This window comes from Chenopodium quinoa, unplaced genomic scaffold (genome assembly GCF_001683475.1).
Source record: "Chenopodium quinoa cultivar QQ74 unplaced genomic scaffold, ASM168347v1, whole genome shotgun sequence".
Lineage (NCBI taxonomy): Eukaryota > Viridiplantae > Streptophyta > Magnoliopsida > Caryophyllales > Amaranthaceae > Chenopodium > Chenopodium quinoa.
The window spans coordinates 2,539,739-2,565,009 of NW_018744996.1; the positions used below are offsets into that span (position 1 = coordinate 2,539,739).

Here is a 25,271-nt window from a genome sequence, read left to right on the forward strand (position 1 = left end):
GTAGAATTTTCCATTCATTTTTTGAAATTAGGCTATATTCTATTACTTCTTAGATTTCTCTAAGTTCAACATCTCATTTTCACACCTATGTTGTATAAAATTAATTACACAAATAACCCATTAACTTCCATCACATAAGCTTTTCCATTAAAATAACAATCGATAAATCAGCCATTCATAAATCACTTGGTTACTCTAGTTTCCATAAATCAATTCATAGTTTATGTTTCTATGATTCAGATTTTCGATACATCGATTAAAGAAGGCAACATTCATGATTCAAGTATCAATATCAATATAATCAATCCACAACTATCATAATGGAAACATCCCCCACCCTCCTTGGAAGAGTTGAGAGGGACAACAAAACCATATATTGTGAGATTTGTGACATACCTTGTTACATCTAGGCAATAGAATCACAACTTCTGTTCACATAATCACAGCTTTCTAGGCAATTGTCTCAGCGGATAGCATCGGTTTTACACGAGCAATAGAGCTAAGCAATTAATCAACAATTTGACATATCTACTCGCAGATACTGCTTTGCCCTGCATCAAGTTGATATGCCTTTTAGACTCTGAATCAGGAAAACAGAAGCATGGGACTATGGGTGCACTCTGATTCATAGAATATAGCACAACACTACAACAGAATAGCAGTTGGAAATCAATCACTTGAGAGAAACGACTGTTCAAATTGCAGCTTAACTAATGTGGAAGCAAACGATATAAATTATATAACAATTGTAGCTAACGAATATAAGTATATCTTATCGGTGCAGCGGCTGTAATTTTTTTTGGCATTCACATTCAATAAACAAGCAACAATGCAACATAAAACTAAGCATATTCCTTGATTGAGTATAACTTTAGTAGTGTCTTAATACTAACCAACAATAAAATGAAATAGATATAAGACCTTATTACAAGATGTTACAATCCTCAATGTCACTGCTAATCATCAAATGACAGTTTTTCTTACTCTTCAATCACATCAAAATGATTTCGAGATGCTTCATAGTTTTCAGGAAGATAGACAGCTAGTGATGCACCCAACTTCATATGGTTTGTAGGGATCCTTTATGTTCAGTGACAGATCTTGAAAATAACTACAGAGTCAAATGTTTTGTCTCTCAAGTTCAAAACAGCGATGTTGTGTATATCATCCAAAGCAATGAGATCGGTAGCTACTCCTTTAGGAACTAGTCAAGACTTCCTAACCTGATTTTCAAAATTACAAAAATCCAATGGTCGTTTCTAAGAAAACCTAGTTCTTTAAACCAAGACTTGAATCTGTTAACAAAAAAAGATAAGATTTACCAACTTGTATACCACTGGAGCATTAGATAGGTATCTTCCAACTTTGCTCATGGGTAGCACTTTGGTGTAATAATAATCAATAATTAAGGAAACTATACATTCAATCATGATTAGGACTATCGTTTATTATATTCTAAGTGACAAATAATTGAGCATTATAAAATACAAGATACAAGAACTGCAAGAGAACACGAAAGCACTATACATTTAATCATGATTAGGACTATAATATATCTTGCTACTTGGTCAATGACTAAAGAGAACACGAAAGCACTAATCTAGTTTTATTTGCCACTATAAGATAATTTAATCTAATCATAAGCCTAATAGTGCTAAACCTTACACACAAAAGCCTAATTATTTAAGATACATGAAATCCAGTCTCCACATTCCATCTAGAAAGTTAATAGGTAGGTACACCATACACCCATTCCCAAAATAGGCAAGTGATGAGCATTTAAAAAAAAACGAGCAAAAAAGGTGCTCCCAATTAGAAACAATAAAAAGCAATACAAAACTAACAATGCACAATTATCAACTCTAGATTGCAATAAACAAAAATTTTATTTCACCCAAAAGCATGTCCTACACAAGTTGTGCATACGCCGCTTGTCTAGGTAAGTTTATATAATGTGAAGGGCTGGAGGCTGTCCATATTCATATAGCTACAATTCCAGCCTAAGAACCGACTCAAAATGGCGCACCAAATTTACAATTAAAATGATCAACAAAAAAGCCTCAAACATCCTTCAGTTGCAGTAGTCATGGACCATGGTACCATTCCCAATGCAAGGCCATCTCAATGAAACTCTCCATCTATCCAACCTCATAGCCTCATATGGTATACCAGTTTATTTTATTGGATCCACAACACACAATCATCAAGCAAAACGGCGCCTCCACGGTTTGGACCCTGAAAATACAAGCAAAATTCACTTTCATGACTTGCAGCTCCCTCCTTTAATCTCAGTTCCTCCCAAATTCGATCCCCACACCACATTCCCTGGGCATCTCCAACCACTTTTTGATGCTTCCTCTCATCTCCGTCAACCTGCATTCCAACTTCTACAAGAGCTCTCAATTAAGTTTAGGAGAATCATCATTATTCATGATACCTTAATTGCTACAGTTGTTCAAGATGTGAAATTAATCCCAAATGCTGAGTCATATGCCCTCCATAGTGTCTCTGCCTTCGCCATCTTTTTCTACATTTGGGAGTCGATAACTACCAAACCATTTCAGCTAGATTCTGATATCCCAAATAACATTCCCTCGAGTGAAGGGTGCTTTACGCCAGAGTTTGCAGACTATGCAGCAAAGCAATACAAAGTATTGAACTTCGAGAGTGGAAGAATCTACAACACATGCAGACCAATAGAAGGTAGATATATGGACTTACTGGAAAAGCTACCCACAAATGCTAACAAGAAGCTTTTTGCGATCGGACCTTTAAATCCAGTAGAAGTAAAGGGTAGATGCACTTACAACCGACATCAATGTCTCAGGTGGCTGGACAAACAAGAGAAGGATTCTGTAATATACATTTCTTTTGGAACATCAACATCAATGTCAGAGGAGCAGATTAGTGAGTTGGCAGTTGAGTTGGAAAAAAGTAGGCAAAAGTTTTTATGGGTTGTTAGAAGTGCTGATGGAGTAGAACTTTCTGCAGAAGGTGATGTGAAAAGGCCTCAACTACCAGAAGGTTATGAAAGCAGAATACAGGACAGGGGAATGGTGGTGAGAGACTGGGCACCTCAGCTTGAAGTTCTAGCGCACCCATCAACAGGAGGATTCATGAGTCACTGTGGCTGGAACTCATGCATGGAGAGCATCAGCATGGGAGTGCCAATTATAGCATGGCCAATGCATTCTGATCAGCCAAGGAACACAATTTTGGTAACACAAGTACTAAAATTTGGTATAGAAGTCAGAGATTGGGCACAAAGAAATGAGCTTGTAACATCAACTACAATAGAAAATGCAGTGAGAAGATTAATGATATCAGAGGAAGGTGAGGAGATGAGGAAACAAGCTGCAGAGCTCAGAGGCATTATTCGAGGATCAACTTCTGCAGGTGGATCTTCTCACCTAGAAATGGATTCTTTCATCGCTCACATAACCAGATAATGATGTAAAAAAGAGGATACAGCCTAAGAAAATCTTGGATAGCTGGAAACATAATTGAAAGTATGATCGCGGGCAACTCAATCAGTGATATGTACTGAAATAATACATGAACTTTGCCTAGCTAGGATCTTGACTTACTGATGTATAAGTTTGTATGATACAAAAACAAGTAATCATTAGTCTCAGGTATGAATTCAATCTTGAAATTCAAGGAGATGTGAGTACTAAGAAATGACCAATAGTCAGGCCTTTGAGCCTTTCTGCTATTACAATTACAAAGCAACCTGCAACAACCTTCTGAGTCTCCCTTGGGATGATACGAGATCTATTCAGTTAATTCTCTATTAAGAAATAGATCACAAGCCTAATTTTTTTTATTTTGATCACTTTCCTAGTATGGACTCCCTTGCTAGTTCTGGTGATTAAGATTGCCTGTGCTAAGATATATACTTGAGAAAGCCTATAGACAATGATGATCCCTACCATAATTTGATATGATGAAAAGCAATTATATGCAGCACTATCATATAAAGTTCTGTTTATGTATGTAAATACTTGTTAATTTGGTTCCAAGTTACCATACTTCTGTCGTTTTAAGTTGCATTTGAATGGTCAAATCAATCACAATAGAAACAAAACACAATCCAAATCGAAAGCATGAAAAATTCATCCTCCACAAGTCAGAAAGTTTGGCTGCCCTTTCTACAGAGCTAACAAGTGTATTTCAATATATCATTCCAGGAATACCCAATCTATTTGTTATACCCTCAATAGTCAATATAATGGTCTCCTTGTGTCTCCATTATCTTCATAACCTAAAAGTTGTCATGGACTATAACTGCTTTGTAATTCAGATATCAGAAAATAAGATTTCTCCTTGTTAAGGCATTGGACCACATAATAATTGTATCTTCAATCCTCATCTTACCCACAATATGTCAAAAATAAGATAAATTCAGAACAAATCGACACAAAAAGGGTCAACTTCAACAAGGAATACCAAAGATTCCAAAATGGAATAATAATCTTATGATACTTTTATACTTCACAAGAAACCAGACTTTTTTCCATATAACCTTAGTACCTAAAAAGAATGAAAAAATAAATAATATAATAAAAAATAAAAAAATAAATAATAAAAAGAAGAAAAAAAAATCTGCACGCGAACACATACACATGCAGACACAATATATCACATACCAGATACCACATGTTAAGGAGAGAAACTTTACCTTGTTTTCATCCCAATAGACTAGTGGAACAAGCATTTTTAAATAAGCTATATGAGGTCCCGTCCCCAAAATATATAAACAAACATATATTAAATCAAAGGATTTTTTTCCCCCCTATATCTTTAAGGTTTTAATGCCTATCAAGATCCATCCAAAGACATCCTGAAATTTATGCAAAATGGAAAGCCAAAAATGCTGTCAAAATGGCCTTAAACAACCTCAAATAGTTGTGGTGATGGTTCCCTTCCCAGCCCATGGCCATATCAATCAGCTCCTCCACCTCTCTCGTCTTATAGCCTCCTATGGCATACCGGTTCACTTTGCTGGATCAACTGTGCACAATCGCCAAGCGAAGCTCCGTGTCCATGGTTGGGACTTGGAAAGTTCAGGTAACATCTATTTCCATGACTTCCAACTTCCTACTCTCTGCTCATTTTCCCCTAACACCAATGCCTGGATTAAATTTCCAGAGCATCTCCAACCACTTTCTGATGCTTCTTCACATCTCCGTCAACCTGTGTTTCAACTTTTACAAGAACTTTCATCTAATTTTAGGAGAATTGTTATCATCAATGATAACCTGATGGCCTCAGTAGTGCAAGACGTAAAATTGATCCCAAATGCAGAATCTTATACTTTTCTATCGGTATCTGCCTTTATCATCTTCTTTAATAAATGGGAGTCCATTATAGAAAAACGTTTTGAATTAGATTCTGATGTTCCAAGATACATCCCTTCTAGAGAAGGGAGCTTCACACCAGAGTTTGAGAAATTTATAATAAATCAACACAAGCTTTTGGAATTTGAATCTGGAAGACTTTTTAATACATGCAGATTGATAGAAGGTAGATACATGGAACTATTGTCAAAACTATCAACGAATGTTAACAAGAAACTGTTTTCTATTGGACCTTTCAATCCGGTGGAAGCAAAAGGAAAAACGAACACTTATAGTCCTGGATGCCTTGAGTGGCTAGACAAACAGGAGATAGAATCTGTGGTATATGTTTCTTTTGGAACAGTAACATCTACGGATGATGAGCAGGTCAAAGAGTTGGCAATAGGATTGGAAAGAAGTGGGCAAAAGTTTATATGGGTTCTTAGAGATGCTGATAAAGGCGATTTATTTGAAGAAGATGAGGCAAAAACTCTTCAGCTGCCAGAAGGATATGAAGAAAGAGTGATAGATAGGGGAATTATTGTGAGAGGCTGGGCACCTCAGCTTGAGATTCTAGCCCATCCAGCAACGGGTGGATTCCTGAGTCACTGTGGGTGGAACTCATGCTTGGAGAGCATCACCATGGGAGTGCCAATAGTAGCATGGCCTATGCATTCTGACCAACCCAAAAACAGCATTTTGATAACACAAGTCCTACGGATTGGTTTGTTAATTAGGGCTTGGGAACACAGAGCTGAGCTGGTAACATCAACTGCAGTTGAGAACACAGTAAGAAAATTGATGAAATCGGAAGAAGGAAAAGTGATGAGGGAAAGGGCAGCAGAACTAGGCAGAGCTGTTCGAGCCTCAGTAGCAGATGATGGAAGTTCTCACTTGGAAATGGATTCTTTCATTGCTCATATTAGCAGATGAAATTTTTTTTCACAGCTCAAAGGCACAAGTAGGGTAAGCAGCCTATAAGCATTGTTTCTTTCTGTATTATGGTCTTGTTGTGTATTGAACACTGGTCACATTAATGCACCAAAGGCCCAGAGCATAAGTTGCATATTCATCTTGCACAAAACTGCAATTGTACTACTGGCATATTCAAGTCTAAGAAGGTCTAATAGGAATAAAAGAGCCTAATTGACATAGACTTCAAATGACCAGAAAATAGGTCAGAAACAACACTAAAAATATTCTTTGTATTTTACAACTGACACCTTTGCACATGGAATTCCCATGTGCGTGCATCCCCCACTCTGGCAAGCTGCCTAGTTCCAGTTTGCGATTGTAGGGAAGCGAACATGTCAATAGATCAATAAGAATTTACTTATGTTTCCACAAAGTTAACAACCCAACAACATCATTCTTTCAGGAATAGAAATCACAAAATAAAACTTCAAAAACAATTATGGTAAATAACGTGAGTAGAGAGCTTACTTATCTTTCTGCTACAATTTGTTACTCAGACTTACCTACCAAATGTAGAGCACTGAAACATGTCCAAGTGTCATACTCAACCATTCCATGAAGATGTTGCATTTTCATCTCCAATTGTCAAGGGCCCTCCATAGTCATGTCAGAGTGTCTGGTATCAGAAACAAGCAAATGATGTAACGCTTGCGCACCTGTATAAGAATAGCTACTGACTTAGATCATGAAGTATCACTAGCTGTCAATATCATCAAGAAGGGCAGGAAGCAGCAATTGTACAGCATGTTTCTTCCGAGGCAATATTACAATTTGGCTTTACAGAAATGAAAGGAGTTTAGTAACAAATGCAAACCTCCTAAACTATCATTCAAGAAAATAAGGTGCCCCGTAGGCTGTCAATTGTAGGTATCTCCACTTCTAATGAATTGAGAGAGATGCTATAAGTGAGATTCTCATATAATAATTGGTTTTTAATGGAATTTACTAAATGCCCAAAAATAACAATTACTACTTGATGTTAGATGAAGGTCAAGTAACATAATTGCGACTGGCTAAACTGCAATTTTGTCACAAAATCGAAGATTTTAGCTGATCTTCATTCTGAGGTACAAGCAACAATTAACTATTAGAACTCTCAACAACAAAGACACGTGCTAAGCTGTTTACACCCTATTAGACATAGGAACAACTTCCTGATTCGCGTTTCCGCACCAAAACAATCACCATGTGGTCTATATCAGACAGCTTAGTAACTCCTAACTAGCACATCTTCGTTACACATTATACATTGCTCAAAAACATTCTTTCACAACAAAAAATCGTCAAATTTGACAACACGGTTTATTTACTTTATTATTACTTGTATTAGTCTAAAATCTTACCTTTACCTTCGATAACTACATCAAGCATTCAAGCACAATAAATGATGGATGAATTTATACAGGAAATAACAACAAACTGCTCAAACACATCTCCGTTGCTATAATCTCAATAATTGTTCATGCAATACCATGTTATCATCGAAAAACGCCCAATTAACTTAATCTTGTCCCATTACTAAATTACTCTTCAATTCAATACATAGTGAATCAGTAATTGATGTATACCTACATCATCAAATTCTTGTATGAATGATTTCTTAACAATTTCTTCAAAATTATTAATTCAGGCAGTTGAATTCTGTAATTTAATTATCTTATGAAATTCTCAAAATTATAAACTCAAACAACTCCTAGTCTCAGATTATTTTAATAATAATTGAATAAATATGGAAAACCAAATAAAATAAGAAAATCTATGAAAGTTCAAGAAATTGCAATAAATTAAAGGAGAGATTACCGGAAACTTAAAGACTTGTCATTGAAAGTTACGAAAAGTGCAGAAAATATAATAATGTGCCCAAAGGACAAGGTGGAGTTATTGGACTGAGATCCGGTTAGTTCGTGTCCAGTATTTGATTTGGACTGTCTCTAAAATATTGCCAAATTATTGCAATTTAATACTACCTTTTAATTATCATTTTTTTTTTAACATATTAGCTTTTTTTTTAATGGGATATGAAAGGATGATTTCATTAAATAACTAGGTTAATCCCGTGCGAAGCACGATTTTAACAATAAAACATTTGCTCTTATGTGCGCTATATAAATAATTTAAGAATAAACATAATAAATAATGATCTCTCTTATTAGATATTAAAATGCTAAATATTCTAATTAACTTCATAATAAAAATAAAATATATGAAATGTTAGCATTATATCAGTCTACTAGTATTTGTATAATTATAAAAAAAAATTAGAATATTCAAACTCATATCATCACTGATAAAACGTTGTGGGAAGAAAAATGTAGTATATAGGAGGAAAGAAGAAAAACAAAAGAGACCAACCACCATTTTTTTTTTTTTACCTCCATAGGAAATTTTGTAGTTAGTAAATTTAGTCATAAAAAAGTTTTTAGGAAAACTAATCTACCTTTTTTAAGCATTAGGTTTATCTTGAAATGGAGAAAAAATAAATAAAAAGGATGATGTCATATATAATTTTAGAGGGAATTTCTTTAATAAGAAGCTGACAGATTGCAGTGGTGATGTCAGCGGTGATTACTTTAGTATTAGTTATAAATACGAAGTAATAGATATTCGGCATTTACAATTATCCCCTAAGAGATCTAAATTCCAATACAAGATTTAAATGCCGGTGTTAGGGGAGGAGGTTTCGAGGGTTTTCGGTGTTAGGGGAGGATGTTTAGGGGAATGCCGGTGTTAGTGGAGGAGTAGAGCTGATCAAGTGTGGCCCGGTCCGTAGGCCCGTCCCGACCCGGCCAGATTTTGGGCGGGTTTTGGGCAGTATTTTCCGATCCGAAATTGGGTTGGGCCCGACCCGGCCCGAAATTTTTATTTTTTTTGGATGGGTTTGGTAATCCGTTTTTATACATATATAGTTTATTTTTTAGGTCCAGCCCGAAAAGCCCGCACGGCCCGACCATTTTGGGCGGGTTTGGGCACAAAAAATCCGGCCCGAAGCTTGGCCCGACCTGAGAAATGTGCATACTTTTTTAGCTCCGGCTCGGCCCGCCCAATGATCACCTCTATGGAGGAGGTTTGGGGGTTGTCGGTGTTAGGGGAGGGGGTTTAGGGCGGTGGTGGTGTTAGGGGAAGGGATATCGGGCAGTGCCGGCATTAGGGAAGGAGTTTTCGGTGTTAGGGGAGGAGGTTTCTGGGGTTGGTTGGGTGTTAGAAGGGTTCCGGCGGCTGGCTTGGCTAAGCAGGTGGTGCTGGTGGTGGGGCTGGCTGGGTTAGGGGGTTAGAGTTTTTTTTTTTAAAAATTTCTTTTTTTTTAAAACAATATACAGCTGACACGTGTACATGGCGGGCCCCACTAACAGTTTCCATCCAAAAGTCCGTTAGTGGGTGGTGAAACTAAATTTTTGGGATTTTTGGAGGTGTTGTAATAAAACTTTTTTTTTAATTGGTGTTATTATCAAAATCGGGGTCTTTAGCAGGTGTTATATTCTAATTTGGCCTAAAAATTATATGAACCATAATAAACTTTCATTTTCATATTCCAAACCAAATTAAACATTTAGTTTAATTAAACATGCTCTCTACCATGCCAATAATAAAAGTGTGGTTCATAATCAACATGCCGATACAATTAATTCCAATCAGCAATTCACCATAAATAATTCATACATCACAAATCATTTACCATCATCAATCCAATCAACAAATTTCAATCATCACCTATCATGATACTATTTGGAATTAATTAAACAAAGTCTAGCATGCTTCTACATATTCAAGTAGTTACCAAGTACCCGAACGTACCTTGAATATGATCTCAAAATAGTCACGACTAAATAAAATCACTCACTTGGAAGTAACCCTCTAAAATAAGCTAAAATTTTATTTAAAACCCTTACTTTTATTCCCAATTAATGGGTAATTAAAAATCCTTTCAAGAAACATAATTATAGTCTTTATATAAAAATTCCAACTTTATTAAACCATGAAAAATTATTGTAATTATGTTTAAAAACATCTAATTTAATAGTTTAAATCACTTACAATCAATTTTCATCAATATACATTAATTTAGAAACCTAGGGTTTTCAATTCGGGGCTTTTTAATTCAAAACTAAATCTGAAAATTTATATACAAAATTCTTATCATTAAACATCCTAAAATCATCACAAAAACTCTCCTACTTAAAATTCCTTTTCTACCCTTAATGATCTTTTTCCTAGATAAACTAGTATTTTGACTTTCCTTTAATACCATTGACTTTAAAAATGATCTTTTTATAAAACAATATGCCCCAATATTTCCAAATCATGAAATAAAATATTTTCAAGATTATTATATAATTAAAAATAAATTTTTAATTAAAATAATTCTTTTAAAATTAATGAAAACACCATAAAAAAATTCAAAAATTTTGAATTATTTAAATACTTTAAGAAATACTTATTTAAATTAAAATACGTATTAAAAAATACGAGATATTATATAGGGAACCAACTAAACCCTACATGGAGGGATTGACTACAATCATCATATTGTTGGTGATCTTTATTGGCTAAAAACAATAAATTATTTGGGTCTTACCATCGATAAAATCGATGGCAGCCCCTAAGTTTTATTATGGTGGCTAGGTTTGAAGAGAGAAAACAAAGAATTTTTTAGGGGTTTTTTTTTTATCATTCTGTTGGTGCCCATACTACCTTAAATTAATTATTTAGTTGATACGTTTTAACTTGCTTTATTTATACATTTTTCTTTGTCTGTGTTTTGTGATTTATACTTAATAAAGAATATAGTCATGTGAGATATTATGAGATTCGTCACGATATATATTTAATTGGTTTAACAATCCCGACTTTGACCGTTTCATTTTTAAATATCCCAACTTTCGATTATTCTGGAATAATCCCACTTTACGGTGGTTTTCTTCTATCAATCCCAAATCGGTCCTTCAAAATTGTTGGGTGAAGGGTCCGACGTTGCAGAATTGGGTCAGGCATGAATGGGACTTGGATGGTTTCTGGGGACTTTAATTGTCCTTTGAATTATAAAGATAGAATTAGGAATCCTATCTCTCACTCTGAGCTTGTTCACTTTAATTGTGAGATTTATGACATGAAGAAAGTAGGATGCTCCTTCACTTAGAATAATAAGCAAGATGGTGGGCATAGAGTAGTAAGCAGGATTGATAGAGCTTTGGTGAATGAGAATTGGGTTAATATTTTGCCTGATTCTTATGTGAATTACATGCCTGGATCTTGGTTTGACCATAGCCCGGCCATTATTCAGCTTGATAGTTCTGGTCAGATGCTGAGAGGTAGCTTTAAATACCTGGATATGAGGTCTATGCACCCAGATTTCCTGCCAACTGTTCAGCAAGCTTGGGATAGTAATATTCATGGTGCTCATATGTATAGGGTGGTGAAAAAGCTTAAAATTTTGAAAGCAGAATTGAAAAAATCGCATAAAAAGGCTTGTACAGAAATTGAGCTTAGATATCTAAAGCTTAAGTAGGATATTGAGGATGTGCAACTTGTAATACAGAATGATCAGCAAAATGAAAATGCTCAATAGACTGAGAGGCAGTTGTTACAGGATTTCAAGCTGGTCAAAAAGCAGTATTTTTCTTTTCTCACCCAAAAAGCTAAGATTAATTGGCTTAAGGTGGGGGGTGACAATAATATTAAGTTTTTTCACAATTTCGTGAAGCGAAAGCAGTATAAATCAAGAGTGATTGCAATTACTGACAGGGCTGGGAATTGGTGTGATAATCCAGAGAGGATTGCAGATGCTTTTGTTGATTATTATAAGGCTCCCCTTGGGATTGATGATGGGGATAGGGTTAATGTGCAAGATGTAATTGTCAAACATGGAAATGAATATATTATTAATTTTCAATTCTTAGAATTTATACTCATTAATAATTAAAGATATTATTAATTAAAGATTAGTATCGGCATACGTGTCTAAGAGAAATGAAGCAAGTATTTAAAAACGGAGGGAGTATGCTGTAATTTAAGCTCCACAAATTTAAAGCTCAATTTAAAAAAAAAAAGAAAAAAAAAAAAAGAAAGAAAAATTTGCCTAGTTCTAGCTTACTTTGAAATACTTATTTATATTTTTTATAAAGTGGAGGTACTAGGTAGTAGGTAGTGAATGAGAACTCAGAACTTGAGAAGTAAGAACTATATATGAATCAAATTGGACATCGCTCAACTACGGAGTAAATTACTTACAGTGACTTCCACCTTATTATATACAAGTATGTATTTCCACTGTTTTTTTTTTTTTCTGTGCAACATTTCTTTCCCATTTGTCAATGGGTAACTACGATCATTAAAATCTTTATAAAAAATTAAATTTTAATAAAGTACGCGTTGAGAGTTGAGATGGATCCAACATAATACATGACTATGATTTTGTCATAGTAACCACAAAAATGTAACTGAAGTAAAGTGATACTGATGTGTAAATAGTGTACAATACATTGCAGAAATGTTGCAAGTTTTTTCAATAAAAAAAGGGGGGGAAGTAAAAGATGTCACGTTCGTCGTTTACTAGTTGATTGAGTGAGAAAAGGAAACACACAACTTGAGGAGCAAATGAGAGAACATGTAGAGTTTCAGTCCTACTTTGTTTTGAATACTACTGTACAAAGATTTGTGGAGATCATCTGGTGGTTGTCATTATCGACTAATGCAGTGGAAAAATAAAACAAACTACAATCTTGCAAAGTTCCAGCAATCTCACAATATATGTAAGGCAGCATAAACAGCCAACAATAACACAAAATAATCTTGTAATGTTCCAGCAATCTCACCCGAAAATGGAAGGCCGAGAAGACAGGGACCAAAGTTGCCTCGATCACCCACTAGCCGAAGTGGTGGTTGTCATGGTACCCTTTCCGGCACAGGGCCATCTCAACCAACTCCTCCACCTCTCTCACCTCGTAACCTCTTACGGATTACCAGTACACTACGCAGGATCCTCCACCCATAACCGACAAGCCAAACTCCGCATCCATGGTTGGGACGCGGAAAGTTTGACCAAAATCCATTTCCATGACCTTCAACTCCCGGCTTACAACTCCCTTCCTCCCAACCCGGACAACTCCAACCATTTTCCTAGGCACCTGCAACCACTTTTCGATGCTTCTGTACATCTACGTCAACCTGTTTGCGAGCTCTTACAGCAACTTAAAAGCAAGTTTAGGAGAGTTGTTGTGATTCATGATAGTTTGATGGCTTCTGTGGTCCAAGACGTAAAATCCGTCCCAAATGCTGAAACCTACGCCTTCATTTCTATATCAGCGTTTACTTTTTTCTTCAATTCTTGGGAAAAAATAGAGCAGAAACCTTTTTCCCTAGATTCAGATAATCCGAAATTTCTTCCCTCCAATGACGGGTGCTTCACACCTGAGATTTTTAACATAATGATCTATCAAAGAAAAATGTTAGGATTAGAGTCAGGAAGACTCTACAACACATCTAAGGTGGTAGAAAGTAAATACATCCAACTTATGGAGAAGCTATCAACAAATAATAAGATAAAGCACTTTGCAATAGGACCTTTGAATCCAGTGCAAATGAAAAGCAAAAACGGAAAAAATAGACATATATGCCTGGAATGGCTAGACAAACAGGAGACAGCTTCGGTGATATACGTCTCTTTTGGATCGACAACATCAATGACAGATGAGCAGATTATGGAGTTGGCATTAGGATTGGAAAGAAGCGGACAAAAGTTCCTATGGGTGCTTAGAAGGGCAGACACTGGTGATATTTTTACAGGTGGTGAAGTTGGGAAGCCTCAGCTGCCTGAAGGGTATGAAGATAGTGTGAAAGACAGAGGAATTGTAGTAAAAGACTGGGCACCCCAGCTAGAGATTTTAGCACATCCGTCAACAGGTGGGTTCATGAGTCATTGTGGGTGGAACTCATCCATGGAGTGCATCAGCATGGGAGTGCCAGTCGCGGCATGGCCTATGCATTCCGACCAACCAAGGAATGCCTTTTTGATGACAGATGTTCTAAGAATAGGTATACTGGTGAGGGATTGGACACGCCGTGCTGAGCTGGTGCCATTCAGTACTATAGCCAACGTGTTGAGAACATTGATGGCATCAAAGGAAGGAGAGGAAATGCGGAAAAGGGCAGCAGAACTAGGTGATGCTGTTCGAGCATCAGTTGCTAAAGATGGTGCTTCTCGGTTAGAAATGGACTCCTTCATATCCCATATCACAAGATGAGTGTCATTAACTGATTTGTTCACTCCAGGATTCTCAATTACAGAGGATCTTTTCATAGTTTTACTGCAGCACTTAGTCGATTGGGCTGTCTCTATGAGATAATTGTGCATTTGTGCCATGTCTTCCTAAATTTCATTTTTCAGAAATTCACCAGATTTGCAAATGTTTACTGTTGTAACTTGTAAGCAATCAAACAGACTTTGTTAAGTCTGTTCATCATATCTAGTCCTATCTCTTTTATGTCTGATAGTATTCCTTCCAACACTGAAACATAACTGCATATTCACCTTTCTCTAGATTAAAAGCTTTACTCTTGATGTTTGATTTCTTCTAAGGAACCTGACATCTAACAAGCAAAATGCAGCAACTGTTTTCAAAATGAGAGCTGAATCAAATTCAAAAGTATTACTCCACTAGACACTCCATCCCAAAAATATTGCTAAGTAAAAGTATTCCACAAGACACGACATCCCAAAAATATTGTGTTCCACTAGAATACTGATAATTGAGAAGCAACCAATAAGAGAGTGAGGGATAGCTCAAGTGGTTAGAGCTCCCCTTGATCTTGGGATCTCATCACCTGCCCTTATGGCTCTCTAAACACCAAAAAAAAAAAACCAGTAAGAAATCCTCTTCGTCTTATCACAATGCATATATTTCCTCCATTCCAAAACAAATGCATCCGTTTAACTAACACACTTGCTAATGCACAAGATTGATCATTAATGTTTGTAGTTATCTATTAGTAAAAATTATGAAAAGTTGATATGTTATGCAATAAGATGAATCTATAACAGCTTTAAAAATAATATTCGCATTTTGACTTTTTGCATTATTTATATACTAGTTTTGACGAAGGTTTTTTTTTTAATACTTTTAATAATCAATTATATACGAAGTATATTAAAGAACAAACTAATGTGTTGACATGCATGCCAAGTTTGACTATGTCAGTCATCGAAAGGAGATAGGATTTGTTAATTTGTTTATATACATTACTAAAAAAATTATATTGAAGCATTGAAATAGTACTTATTGATGCATTTATTTGAAATGGAAGGGGGTATGTTGATAACCTCCGGCACATGCAAGGGCAGCTAGCATGTAATACAATATTAAGAACCCAATCCCAGCCGAGTAGCAGACAAGGTAACATGGCCAAGCGAGAAATGTCAGCACTTAAACAACCACATATAGATCGAAGCCTAAGACCCAACTTTTTATTCAACCCCAACTACCATATTAGACTTAGCTCCAAGGTTTATAAGAAGTTTATAAAACAAGATGATAAACTAATCGAAAACAAAATAGATTATAAAACTATTTACTGCAGATCGACATCAACCATATATTATAAAACTTTAGTATATTATAATTATAGTTGGGTATAACATGTCCTAATTGGAATTAGTTTAGACATATGTGACAATCACACATCAATTGGTGTAATTAATGTTTGATTTTTACTTGATATTCCCACTTTCAGCTCATTATATACATCTCTATCAGTATATATCATATTCCATTATATATTTTATAAACCCAAAAAATCTTCCTTCTGAGCATCAAGTTTTGTTCAATGAAAAATCGAAAAGATACTATCAAAAACAAAGACAATAGCCACTAACCGACACAGAAACCTAATGTGTAGAAATTTTACTTTAATTGGCCACTTGAAACAAAAGCACATACAAATTCACTTGTATAATTAATGGATGATTACCAGAGATAAATAATTTATTAATCAATCAAGTTTCAATAATTGGTGAATTCTTTCATATTAGGATTAATACTTTAAATTAGCACATTTAAAGAAGACGTCTAAATTGGTGAGACATTTAAACAAATAGAAAGCAACTATCTTCATAAGTATGAATTATGATAATGACTACCAACATAAAAAAAAAAAAAAAAAAAAAAAAAAAACAAAAAAAACAAAGTTAAACCTTCTTACCACCATTTTTGACTCATTAAATTAAGACTGCGTAATTGCTGGCTGCTGTTGAACACATCAAGACAAACCACTTTGTGTGCTGTCCAAGTTGTAAACAATATAAAAGGACATTCCTCCAGCTCCAAGTTCAGCCACCCAAAATTTGAGCCAAAATGGATAAACAAAATAACCCTAAACAACTTTCTCAAGTTGCGGTGGTTATGGTACCACTTCCAGCGCAAAGCCATCTCAATCAACTCCTTCATCTCTCTCAAGTCATTACCTCCTATGGAATACAAGTTCACTTTGCTGGATCGGCAAGCCACAATCGCCAAGCAAAGCTCCGTCTCCATGGTTGGGACAAAGAAAGTTTAGCTAAAATCACTTTCCATGACTTCCAACTCCCTCCTTATGATACCTCACCTCCGGTTCCTACAAACATCGGCCACTCTATTCCTTTTCCAACACACTTTTATCCACTTTTTGAAGCTGCTACGCATCTTTATGAACCTGTTTCTCAACTCTTACAGCAACTCTCAACTTTGTTCAGGAGAGTCATTGTTATTCATGATATCATAATAGCTTCTGTGGTCCAAGATGTAAAACTCATCCCAAATGCTGAATCCTACAGTGTGCTTCCCATTTCTGCTTTTACCTATTTCTTAGGTGTCTGGGAAAGCATAGCTGACAAACCATTTCAGCTAGATTTAGAAGATATCCCAAATTGCATTCCCTCCAATGAAGGGTGCACTCCACCAGAGATTGATAGCTTTGTTGCTAATCAATTCAAATATTTAGGAATAGAGTCCGGAAAGATCTACAACACTTCAAGACCAATAGAAGGCAGATATGTCAAACTGTTGGAGAAGTTATCAGCAAATTCTGAGACAAAACATTTTGTACTTGGACCTTTTAATCCAGTGGAATTGAAAAACAATAGTGGATCACAGAGACATCAATGCTTAGAATGGCTGGATGAACAAGAGAAAGATTCTGTGATATACATATCTTTTGGATCATCAACATCACTGAGCTATGAGCAAATCATGGAATTGGCAATAGGGTTGGAAAGAAGCTGGCAGAAGTTTGTTTGGGTACTTAGAAACTCAGATACAGGTAATATCTTTGCAGAAGGTGAAATAAGGAGGCCTCAACTACCCGAAGGATTTGAAGAGAGAATGAAAAACAGAGGAATTGTGGTAAGAGACTGGGCACCCCAGCTAGAAATTCTAGCCCATCCGTCAACAGGTGGATTTATGAGCCACTGCGGGTGGAACTCAATCATTGAGAGTATCAGCATGGGGGTGCCCATCGCAGCATGGCCTATGCATTCAGAGCAGCCAAGGAACGCCCTATTGGTGACAGATGTTTTAAAAGCAGGTACATTAGTGAGGGATTGGGCACAACGTGCTCAGTTAGTAACATCAACCACTATAGAGAATGCAGTCAAAACATTGATGGTTACGAAGGAAGGAGAAGAAATGAGGAAAAGAGCTGCAGAACTGGGTGAAGCTGTTCAAGAATCACTTGCTAAAGGTGGGGCTGCTCAGTTAGAAATGGATTCTTTCATTGCTCATATTACAAGATGACCTATCTATGAATAAGCCTCCCCCCTTCCCCCCCCCCCCCCAACAAAAGATGGTACCGGGCATGTCCCTTGACATATACACGGTGAAAGAGAAATAACTTAGCTACATGTTTCAGCAACAGAGAACATGGATACCGCTTACTACTCAGTGACATGTTATTCTTGATGTAATTTTCAATTTATTTTTATTGATCACGGTACTTGGTATAATAAACTTACATTGCTTGATAGGTTCCAATTCACATTAGTACTCTGAAGGATATTTTATCAATTTTTTCATGCATTAACTTTCTCATGTTTCTAGGGAACCCAAACCAACTTTACTTCAATTTTACCTTTCTAAGATCTGAAACTAAAATGAGAAATTCAGTGTTGTAGCCTCAAAATAAAATGAGAAAGTCAATTTTACAAGGGAGGCAACAAGCCAATAACCAACCACACAACCTAGATCACCAACAACAGAAACAAGAACATAAAATTAACCACACTCATGTCAACCTTATGCAACATTAAGGGTATTAAAATAAAATGGTACTCATAACGTAAGTATGATATATCCATCAGAAGACAAATACAATCAACTTTTTCATGAACAACTAGCTATTCTGACATACGAGAAATTAAGGGATCCCACTTGCTTAGGATGAGAATCAATTCCCTCTCACGGGGGTGGATGGAGGGCTTCCAACCAACTAGGCCAACCTTGAATCTCGATATTGTAATTTAACGGCCGTATTCCATCCAAATTTCCGTTAAGTGGGGTCAACATTCACACTTTCCTAATTTTTTTTCCATCTCCCTCAAAAGTCTCCCCAGTTTCTTAAGAGAAACACCATGAAATCAAAGTTAAATCACGCAAATTGCGCCAATCATCAATAATAATTAAAAAATTAAAATTATACTAATATAACACGAAATTATCAAACTACAACCATTAAATAGCAACAGAAATTAGCAAACGAACCTTAAGCCCTTAAGGTGACGGCTATAACATAAACTGATGAAAACTTCAACTCCACTTCCTATAAAAATGGTAAAATATTATTAACTCAACACTTAATAAACAAATAAAATTGGAATTCTTTCTTAAATCACGGAATAACCTGAATTTAACTCCGAATTTCTTAATTTCTTCAAATCACCGTTATTCAATCATCTTCCTCCAAAACAAAAACAAAACCCTAGAAATTAACGAGTACAATGTCCAATTTGATAAGCGTAATTCTTGTAATGGTATGCGTCGTTCAGAGGTCAAATGTGAGTGAAGCGCTGCGTTTTGAGGTGGCGTCGGGAGCAACAAAATGCATATCGGAAGAGATAAAGCACGACGCCATGACAGTAGGGAAGTATAAGGTTATAAGCCCCATTGATGGTCACCCTGTTCCCGACAATCACCGCATCACTGCTCGCGTAATTACCATCCCCTTCTTTTCTCTCTCCTAATTTATTTTTATTTTTTTTTACCTAATTACCCCTCAATTATGGTAACTTTATTGCAACACTAAATATTGTACAAGTTCAAAGTTTTACTCGTATCAAAAAACTATTATAAGTCTTATGCAATGCACGGGTTTTACAAAATTTTATTACAAATTACAACGTTTAGTTATTAGCCAATACCCATGCGATACACTTTTAATCCCACTCTTTAATAGGTACATGAATAATTTACTTGATTATTTGTTTCATTTTTAGTGAATGGTGGAGAAGTTAATTTTTGTTTTATTAGTACTATTGTTATGATTATAGTCAATGGGTATTTTTATCTAATAATCCTATAATATTAAACAAAAAATACATAGTTATGTTTAAATAGTATATAATTTGATTAATTATTTAGGGGAAATTTTGTCATTAACTACCAATTTAAGCCTCTGTTTTGAAAACAACTACCTTTTAAAATTCTTTTTTAAAAACAACTACCACAAATTTGTAAAAAGTTAGAGTAGCACTACCACTCTTAAATTTCCGGCTAGAATCTCCGGTGAGGGGATCCCACTTTATATCTTTCCCTCCAATATGACTATCTGAAATTACCTAATTACCCCTCATTTATTCCAGACCCAACTACCTTCCCTTCTCTTCATTAATTTCCCGCCTAACTCCCCTGTACTCTCCCTCATCTCCATTTTCAATTACCTCTGCTATTCACAGAGAATATTCGCACTTTCTCACCTCACACTTTAATCTAGCTTAGGTCATTGAATTTGACCCACTCTTCCTCAAGTTTTCTCTCTCTGTCGCGGTGGTCCAAACTTTCAACCAAATAGACTGACTATAGGAGTTGTCGTTTCTAGTTTGGGAAAGCTGGAGCTTTAATGGAGAAGGGGAAGATGGTGACAGCTGCTAAAGGATGGCTCATCTAAAGATCAATAAACCCTAATGTCGATAAATCCATTCAATTTATCCAAAAAGCAAAAAATTGTGAAACCCTAATTTCCCCAATTTTGAGTTATTAAAAACCCTAATTAGCATATAAAATTCTCAAATTGACTTAAATCTTAATACAATTACCTGATGTAATGTTCCAGGAATTATTCCTCTTGCTCAATTGGTGAAAAAGGAAGAAATTTGCACAATAATTTTTTGTGAGGGGGGTTCTGTTGTGAAACGAACAATAGCAGTTATATAGAGAGGAGAGAGAAACAAATATTGGAGGGAAACGTATAAAGTGGGACCCCCTCACCGGAGATTCTAGCCGGAAATTTAAGAGTGGTAATGCTACTCTAACTTTTTACAAGTTTGTGGTAGTTGTTTTTAAAAAAAATAAAAAAAATTAAAAGGTAGTTGTTTTCAAAACAGAGGCTTAATTAAATTGGTAGTTGTTGACAAAATTTCCTTATTTAGGATTGCATATTTGTATTATATTTACAAAATTAGGTGCAATATAAATAAAAGTATAGATTCTTACAACTTCATTTATTTTTCTTTTCATCGAAAATTGTTGATGGGTTTATTCTTGAAAATAAAATACAAAGTATAGCATATGCATATAATTAGACAAAAAAAAAAAAAAAAAGTCTTATAGAAAATTACTACTTTAATACTCAATAAAAATGGTAAGAAATATATGAAAATATATATTGGTAGAACATATATGGAAGACTTGATGTCAAATATAGAAGTTAATATTTGACAAAAAAAATATTTAGGCGGGAAAATTTTTAATTAGAAGATGACACGTGTCATCTCAAAGTTCGCCTTTAGTATAAAGTTATAGATAACAGGGTGAGATATATTTAATTCTTGATAGTAACTAAAAATTCTAGTGGTAAAGATTGTGCCTTCTAACCTTAAGGTTGGGGGTTCAATCTCCACTAGAGGCACTTTGAGGGTGGGGATCCCTTAACCTTTCCCTCTCACTCTTAAAGTGTCTGACCCGCAAATACCGGACCAAAAAAACCGTGAGGGTTGAGGTTCGGTCAGAGCCCTTCTCCTTACCGTGAAAAAAAAAAAAAAAAAAAAAATTGAATAGGGCCAAAAACAACAAGATCATGGAGATAGATATTCGAAGGAGGTAAACTGATTTAAGGCATAATCTAACTTTAACATAGGTTGCTAAATTGACTGGATCGGGTGCACCGTCTAATTTGATGTAGCAGAGTTGATATTTTTTTGAAAAATAAGTTATGTAAGAGGACATGGAGTATATTTTTTCGACATACAAGTGAAGAAAATGACATGAGAGATGGTAATAGTTTTTTAAATATGAAGTGTCTGATTAAGACAATAAAAAAAAGGTAAATTATATGAAGTGACTCAGTGAGTAATAGTCCTTGCTTGTATGTTGTATTACATCATGTTATACATAAGGCCTTTTTTGTGAAATATTTTATATACACTTCAATGTATCATGCACCCAATTAACTAAAAGTTAGTATTTGCTCTTCATTTGATGATTAAATGAAAAACATACATTTAAATGCGAACAAAATGACCATGGATGTACCGTGCACCCGGGTTTATGTAACAACTCCCTTTTTTGTTGAATTATTTGCAAAACTTTTTTAGTTTAAACATTTCACTTTAATTTAGTTCAATAAAGTTTGTTTTAATTTAGTTCAGTTTATTTTTTATTAGAATTTTTGTTAGAAACTACCTAATAAAACACAAATTTTGTAGAGAAACTAACTAATTAACCAAATCTTGTAAGAAATTAACTAATAAAAGGTACAATGTTGTAAAATACTATATCTGGTCGGATTTTCACCGTTGAGCTAATTTTTCAACGTTGACCTACGTAAAAACACCGGTAAATTTGATGCAGGTGACATCACCACGAGGCAACCATTACCATTACAAAGATGTAGTAGAATCGGGCATCTTTGCATTCACAGCAGCTGAAACTGGAGATTATATGACTTGCTTTTGGGCTCCATATAATAATCCTCCATCCAAAATTTTAATTGATTTTGAATGGAAAACAGGGATTGATGCTAGGGATTGGTACAATGTAGCACGTAAAGGTCAAATTGATGTAAGTTTCCCCCTTTTCCTTTCCTACACGAGTTTGCTTGTATAGTTATCTTACGCTTAAACAATTTTACCATTGATTTGACGCTTATGGGAGTGTACAATTTTATTCAAAAAAAAAAAAAAAAATCCAACCTACATATGAAAGTATATGACTATTTTATCGTGATTAATTAAAAATTTGTGATGTACTTTACTTATTTATTGGAACTCAATAAAAGCCATAATGTATTAACCATTATCATAGTTGCTTGTAAACAAATTTGTAAGTGCAAGAGGCCTTATAGATGTTTTATTTGCCTATGTTAATGTTAGTTGTCAATTTGTGAGATAATATTTCCCAAGGTGATAGATAGTTATAAGTCATTGTAGCTTTGGAAAAACTAATAATAAATATTTTTAGCACATATCTTATAAGCTATGTAGATTTCCATAATTTATCCTTTAATTTTTTGACTATGTCATTTATATAACAATTGTATTCCTTGTTGGATAATATCTTATGGATCACATGTTTCATGTATTTATCTTATAAGATTTCATGGTATCATAGCATATTTGTTTTATTCTAGTGAGTTTTTTTAATTCCTTCTTCCATCGCAATATGAATGATGACAAACTGTTGAATATAAACTATAAAACTATAGGCTTGGAGGATCACCAACTTAGTGTGTAATGGCGTACAAAATGGGCAAAAACATTGCTTTGATTAAAAATAAAGAGACTATATAATGCTAGTACTATTAAGTATGATATGTGAGGTGCATCTCAAATGGAGTTGCACTCACTTCCCGTAACCTTTGTTTTGGTCCTAAAGGCATGCGTAAGGTTACTGATACAATAGATAGTATATTTGCTCTTCATCCCTAAATAATTAACTTGAATTTGATAAATGTTTTTGAATTAAAGTACAACATGTAACTCTTACTTGTCTTTGGTACAACTTTCCCTACCTCCCTTGTAGTTAGTGGACGTTGAGCTAAGGAAATTGTACGACAGTGTGAAATCCATACATGAAGAGATGTTTTACCTTCGTGAAAGGTGAGAGCTAACATTTATATTTTCATTTTCTCATATCGTCCTTAATTTTTTTTTTTTTAATTTTACAAAGATTATATTAAAAAAAATTATACATAAAATTATTCTTCTATTCATTCTTGTTTTGGTGTTTCTAGGGAAGAAGAAATGCAACTATTGAATAAATCTACCAAATCAAAGATGGCAACCTTCAGTTTAGTTTCAATCATCCTTGTCCTATCTGTAGCTGCATTACAGTTGTGGCATCTTAAATCATATTTTGAGAGGAAAAAGCTTCTTTAATTAAATTTTATAATAATGTATGAGGTTTTTTTTTTTTTTTTTTTTTTTTTTTTTTTGTGTTTTTTCATTTTTCAAGTCAAGGAAACACATAGCCAATCATAATTTTTTATGTGCAGTACCAGTTTTTCGAACATTTGAGCACATTTATCTAGTTGTCTAATATTTCTTTACTTTTATTTTATTCTCTCGATTTAATTTATTTCTCTAATCATAAGACACTTATAGGTTATTTGTGGATTTTATTAAAAAAAATTGTCATTTCATATTTACAAACATTTCTAAAAATTCTTATGGGCTATGTACAACATAAATATAATGTTCAACACCATATCATTAGAAATTATAAAACATATACAAAGTAATAAAAAAATAAAAACATACAAAGCAAATTGAACAAAAGTTGAAATACAAATTTGTTGATCATAATTATCTAACATTGTGAATGCATTGCTAGCATTTCTTAGCTTGTCTTTATAAACTACATTACATTTTTCTCTCCACATATTTTACTAATTCCTCCATTTCCCCTCTAATTACATTATTTCTTAGAATTCCTTTATATACACTTTCACTTTTAACTTTTTTAAATACTAATCGACTTTTAGTTAAAATTTTGGCTCAACCCGATTTTTCCTCCCAAAACCTTTCTTTTTGGACCAATTTAGCGAGTTTGGGCGCAACTGTTTCAACTCGAAATTTGGCCTGACTCAACTAGAATGCTTGCCCAAAATGGGATATTTTTTAGGCAAAGTCCGATCAATGATCACCTCTAATAAGAGGTCAAAAGAAACCTACGTCGCGTCTTGCATAATAACATTCTCTCTATTAATTATATAGAAAAAGGGATTTGCCATCGTTTATAAGTGATCTCTAATTTATAAGATAATTATATTCTTAAAAATATCCAATTTAATATGAAAGAGACCTATTTATTGTTTGCAACAATGAGTCTAATTTTTTTTTTAAAAAGATCCATTACTTGTAATATTAGATCTTTTTAATCAAAGAAATATGTTTTCTAATTAACAGGTTTCTTTAAAGAGTTCTCTTTGCCTATTTTTGTAGTCTTGCCAATTAGGATTGTTATAGGTTTTTTTTTTATACTTTTAAATATTTTAATAACGTTATGAAAAAAATAGAAAATAAGTATAAGAAATTAAAGTGATTGTTTAATGCCTATTTTGATCCTTTAACTTTTTTTTTTTGAAAAAACCTTTTGACCCTTTAACTTAAAATATCTCAAAAATATAAAAGTATATAGCATATTAAACGTAAATTTTAAACATTCTAGAAGAGTTATTCATAATTTTAAAAAGACCGATTCGGTCTATGATTGGTTTTGAGGGGTTTTGGACCAAACTAAACCAAAAACCGGTTTTTTAAATATCTGGACTCCATACCATATT

At 34.4% G+C, this 25,271-nt stretch overlaps 5 protein-coding genes and 1 long non-coding RNA gene across 6 annotated transcripts; 5 read left to right on the plus strand and 1 right to left on the minus strand.

The window, feature by feature from the left end:
- Positions 1-167: 167 nt before the first annotated feature.
- On the minus strand, positions 168-8,787 carry LOC110707315. The gene is made up of 4 exons (XR_002508470.1): positions 8,115-8,787; positions 6,818-6,970; positions 922-1,295; positions 168-551 (listed from the first exon to the last, which is right to left on the minus strand). It is a non-coding gene; the product is annotated as an uncharacterized LOC110707315 (long non-coding RNA).
- LOC110707314 (zeatin O-glucosyltransferase-like) lies at positions 1,575-3,962 on the plus strand. The gene has a single exon (XM_021885334.1). It carries the CDS (start codon positions 2,094-2,096, stop codon positions 3,447-3,449), a length of 1,356 nt encoding a protein of 451 aa, XP_021741026.1. The 5' UTR covers positions 1,575-2,093; the 3' UTR covers positions 3,450-3,962.
- Positions 4,019-6,493, plus strand: LOC110707313 (zeatin O-glucosyltransferase-like). Its single transcript, XM_021885333.1, has 2 exons — positions 4,019-5,070; positions 5,152-6,493. Exons 1-2 carry the CDS (start codon positions 4,860-4,862, stop codon positions 6,270-6,272), a joined length of 1,332 nt encoding a protein of 443 aa, XP_021741025.1. The 5' UTR covers positions 4,019-4,859; the 3' UTR covers positions 6,273-6,493.
- Positions 8,788-12,738: 3,951 nt separating the features above from the next.
- Positions 12,739-14,798, plus strand: LOC110707316 (zeatin O-glucosyltransferase-like). The gene has a single exon (XM_021885335.1). The coding sequence runs from the start codon at positions 13,106-13,108 to the stop codon at positions 14,549-14,551; it is 1,446 nt and encodes a 481-aa protein (XP_021741027.1). The 5' UTR covers positions 12,739-13,105; the 3' UTR covers positions 14,552-14,798.
- Positions 14,799-15,982: 1,184 nt separating this feature from the next.
- On the plus strand, positions 15,983-18,351 carry LOC110707317 (zeatin O-glucosyltransferase-like). Its single transcript, XM_021885336.1, has one exon. The coding sequence runs from the start codon at positions 16,658-16,660 to the stop codon at positions 18,071-18,073; it is 1,416 nt and encodes a 471-aa protein (XP_021741028.1). The 5' UTR covers positions 15,983-16,657; the 3' UTR covers positions 18,074-18,351.
- An 829-nt stretch (positions 18,352-19,180) lies between these two features.
- On the plus strand, positions 19,181-23,900 carry LOC110707318 (transmembrane emp24 domain-containing protein p24delta7-like). The gene is made up of 4 exons (XM_021885337.1): positions 19,181-19,482; positions 22,340-22,549; positions 23,510-23,586; positions 23,721-23,900. Exons 1-4 carry the CDS (start codon positions 19,273-19,275, stop codon positions 23,863-23,865), a joined length of 642 nt encoding a protein of 213 aa, XP_021741029.1. The 5' UTR covers positions 19,181-19,272; the 3' UTR covers positions 23,866-23,900.
- Positions 23,901-25,271: the final 1,371 nt, after the last annotated feature.

Bases quoted from the DNA above. Each gene is read 5' to 3' on its own strand.
- LOC110707318 (XM_021885337.1), top strand. From the start codon at position 19,273: ATGTCCAATTTGATAAGCGTAATTCTTGTAATGGTATGCGTCGTTCAG. The intron at 19,483-22,339 runs GTAATTACCATC...AATTTGATGCAG, and splicing joins ATCACCGCATCACTGCTCGC to GTGACATCACCACGAGGCAA. The intron at 22,550-23,509 runs GTAAGTTTCCCC...CCTCCCTTGTAG, and splicing joins CACGTAAAGGTCAAATTGAT to TTAGTGGACGTTGAGCTAAG.
- LOC110707317 (XM_021885336.1), top strand. From the start codon at position 16,658: ATGGATAAACAAAATAACCCTAAACAACTTTCTCAAGTTGCGGTGGTT.
- LOC110707313 (XM_021885333.1), top strand. From the start codon at position 4,860: ATGGAAAGCCAAAAATGCTGTCAAAATGGCCTTAAACAACCTCAAATA. The intron at 5,071-5,151 runs GTAACATCTATT...TTAAATTTCCAG, and splicing joins TTGGGACTTGGAAAGTTCAG to AGCATCTCCAACCACTTTCT.
- LOC110707316 (XM_021885335.1), top strand. From the start codon at position 13,106: ATGTTCCAGCAATCTCACCCGAAAATGGAAGGCCGAGAAGACAGGGAC.
- LOC110707314 (XM_021885334.1), top strand. From the start codon at position 2,094: ATGGTACCATTCCCAATGCAAGGCCATCTCAATGAAACTCTCCATCTA.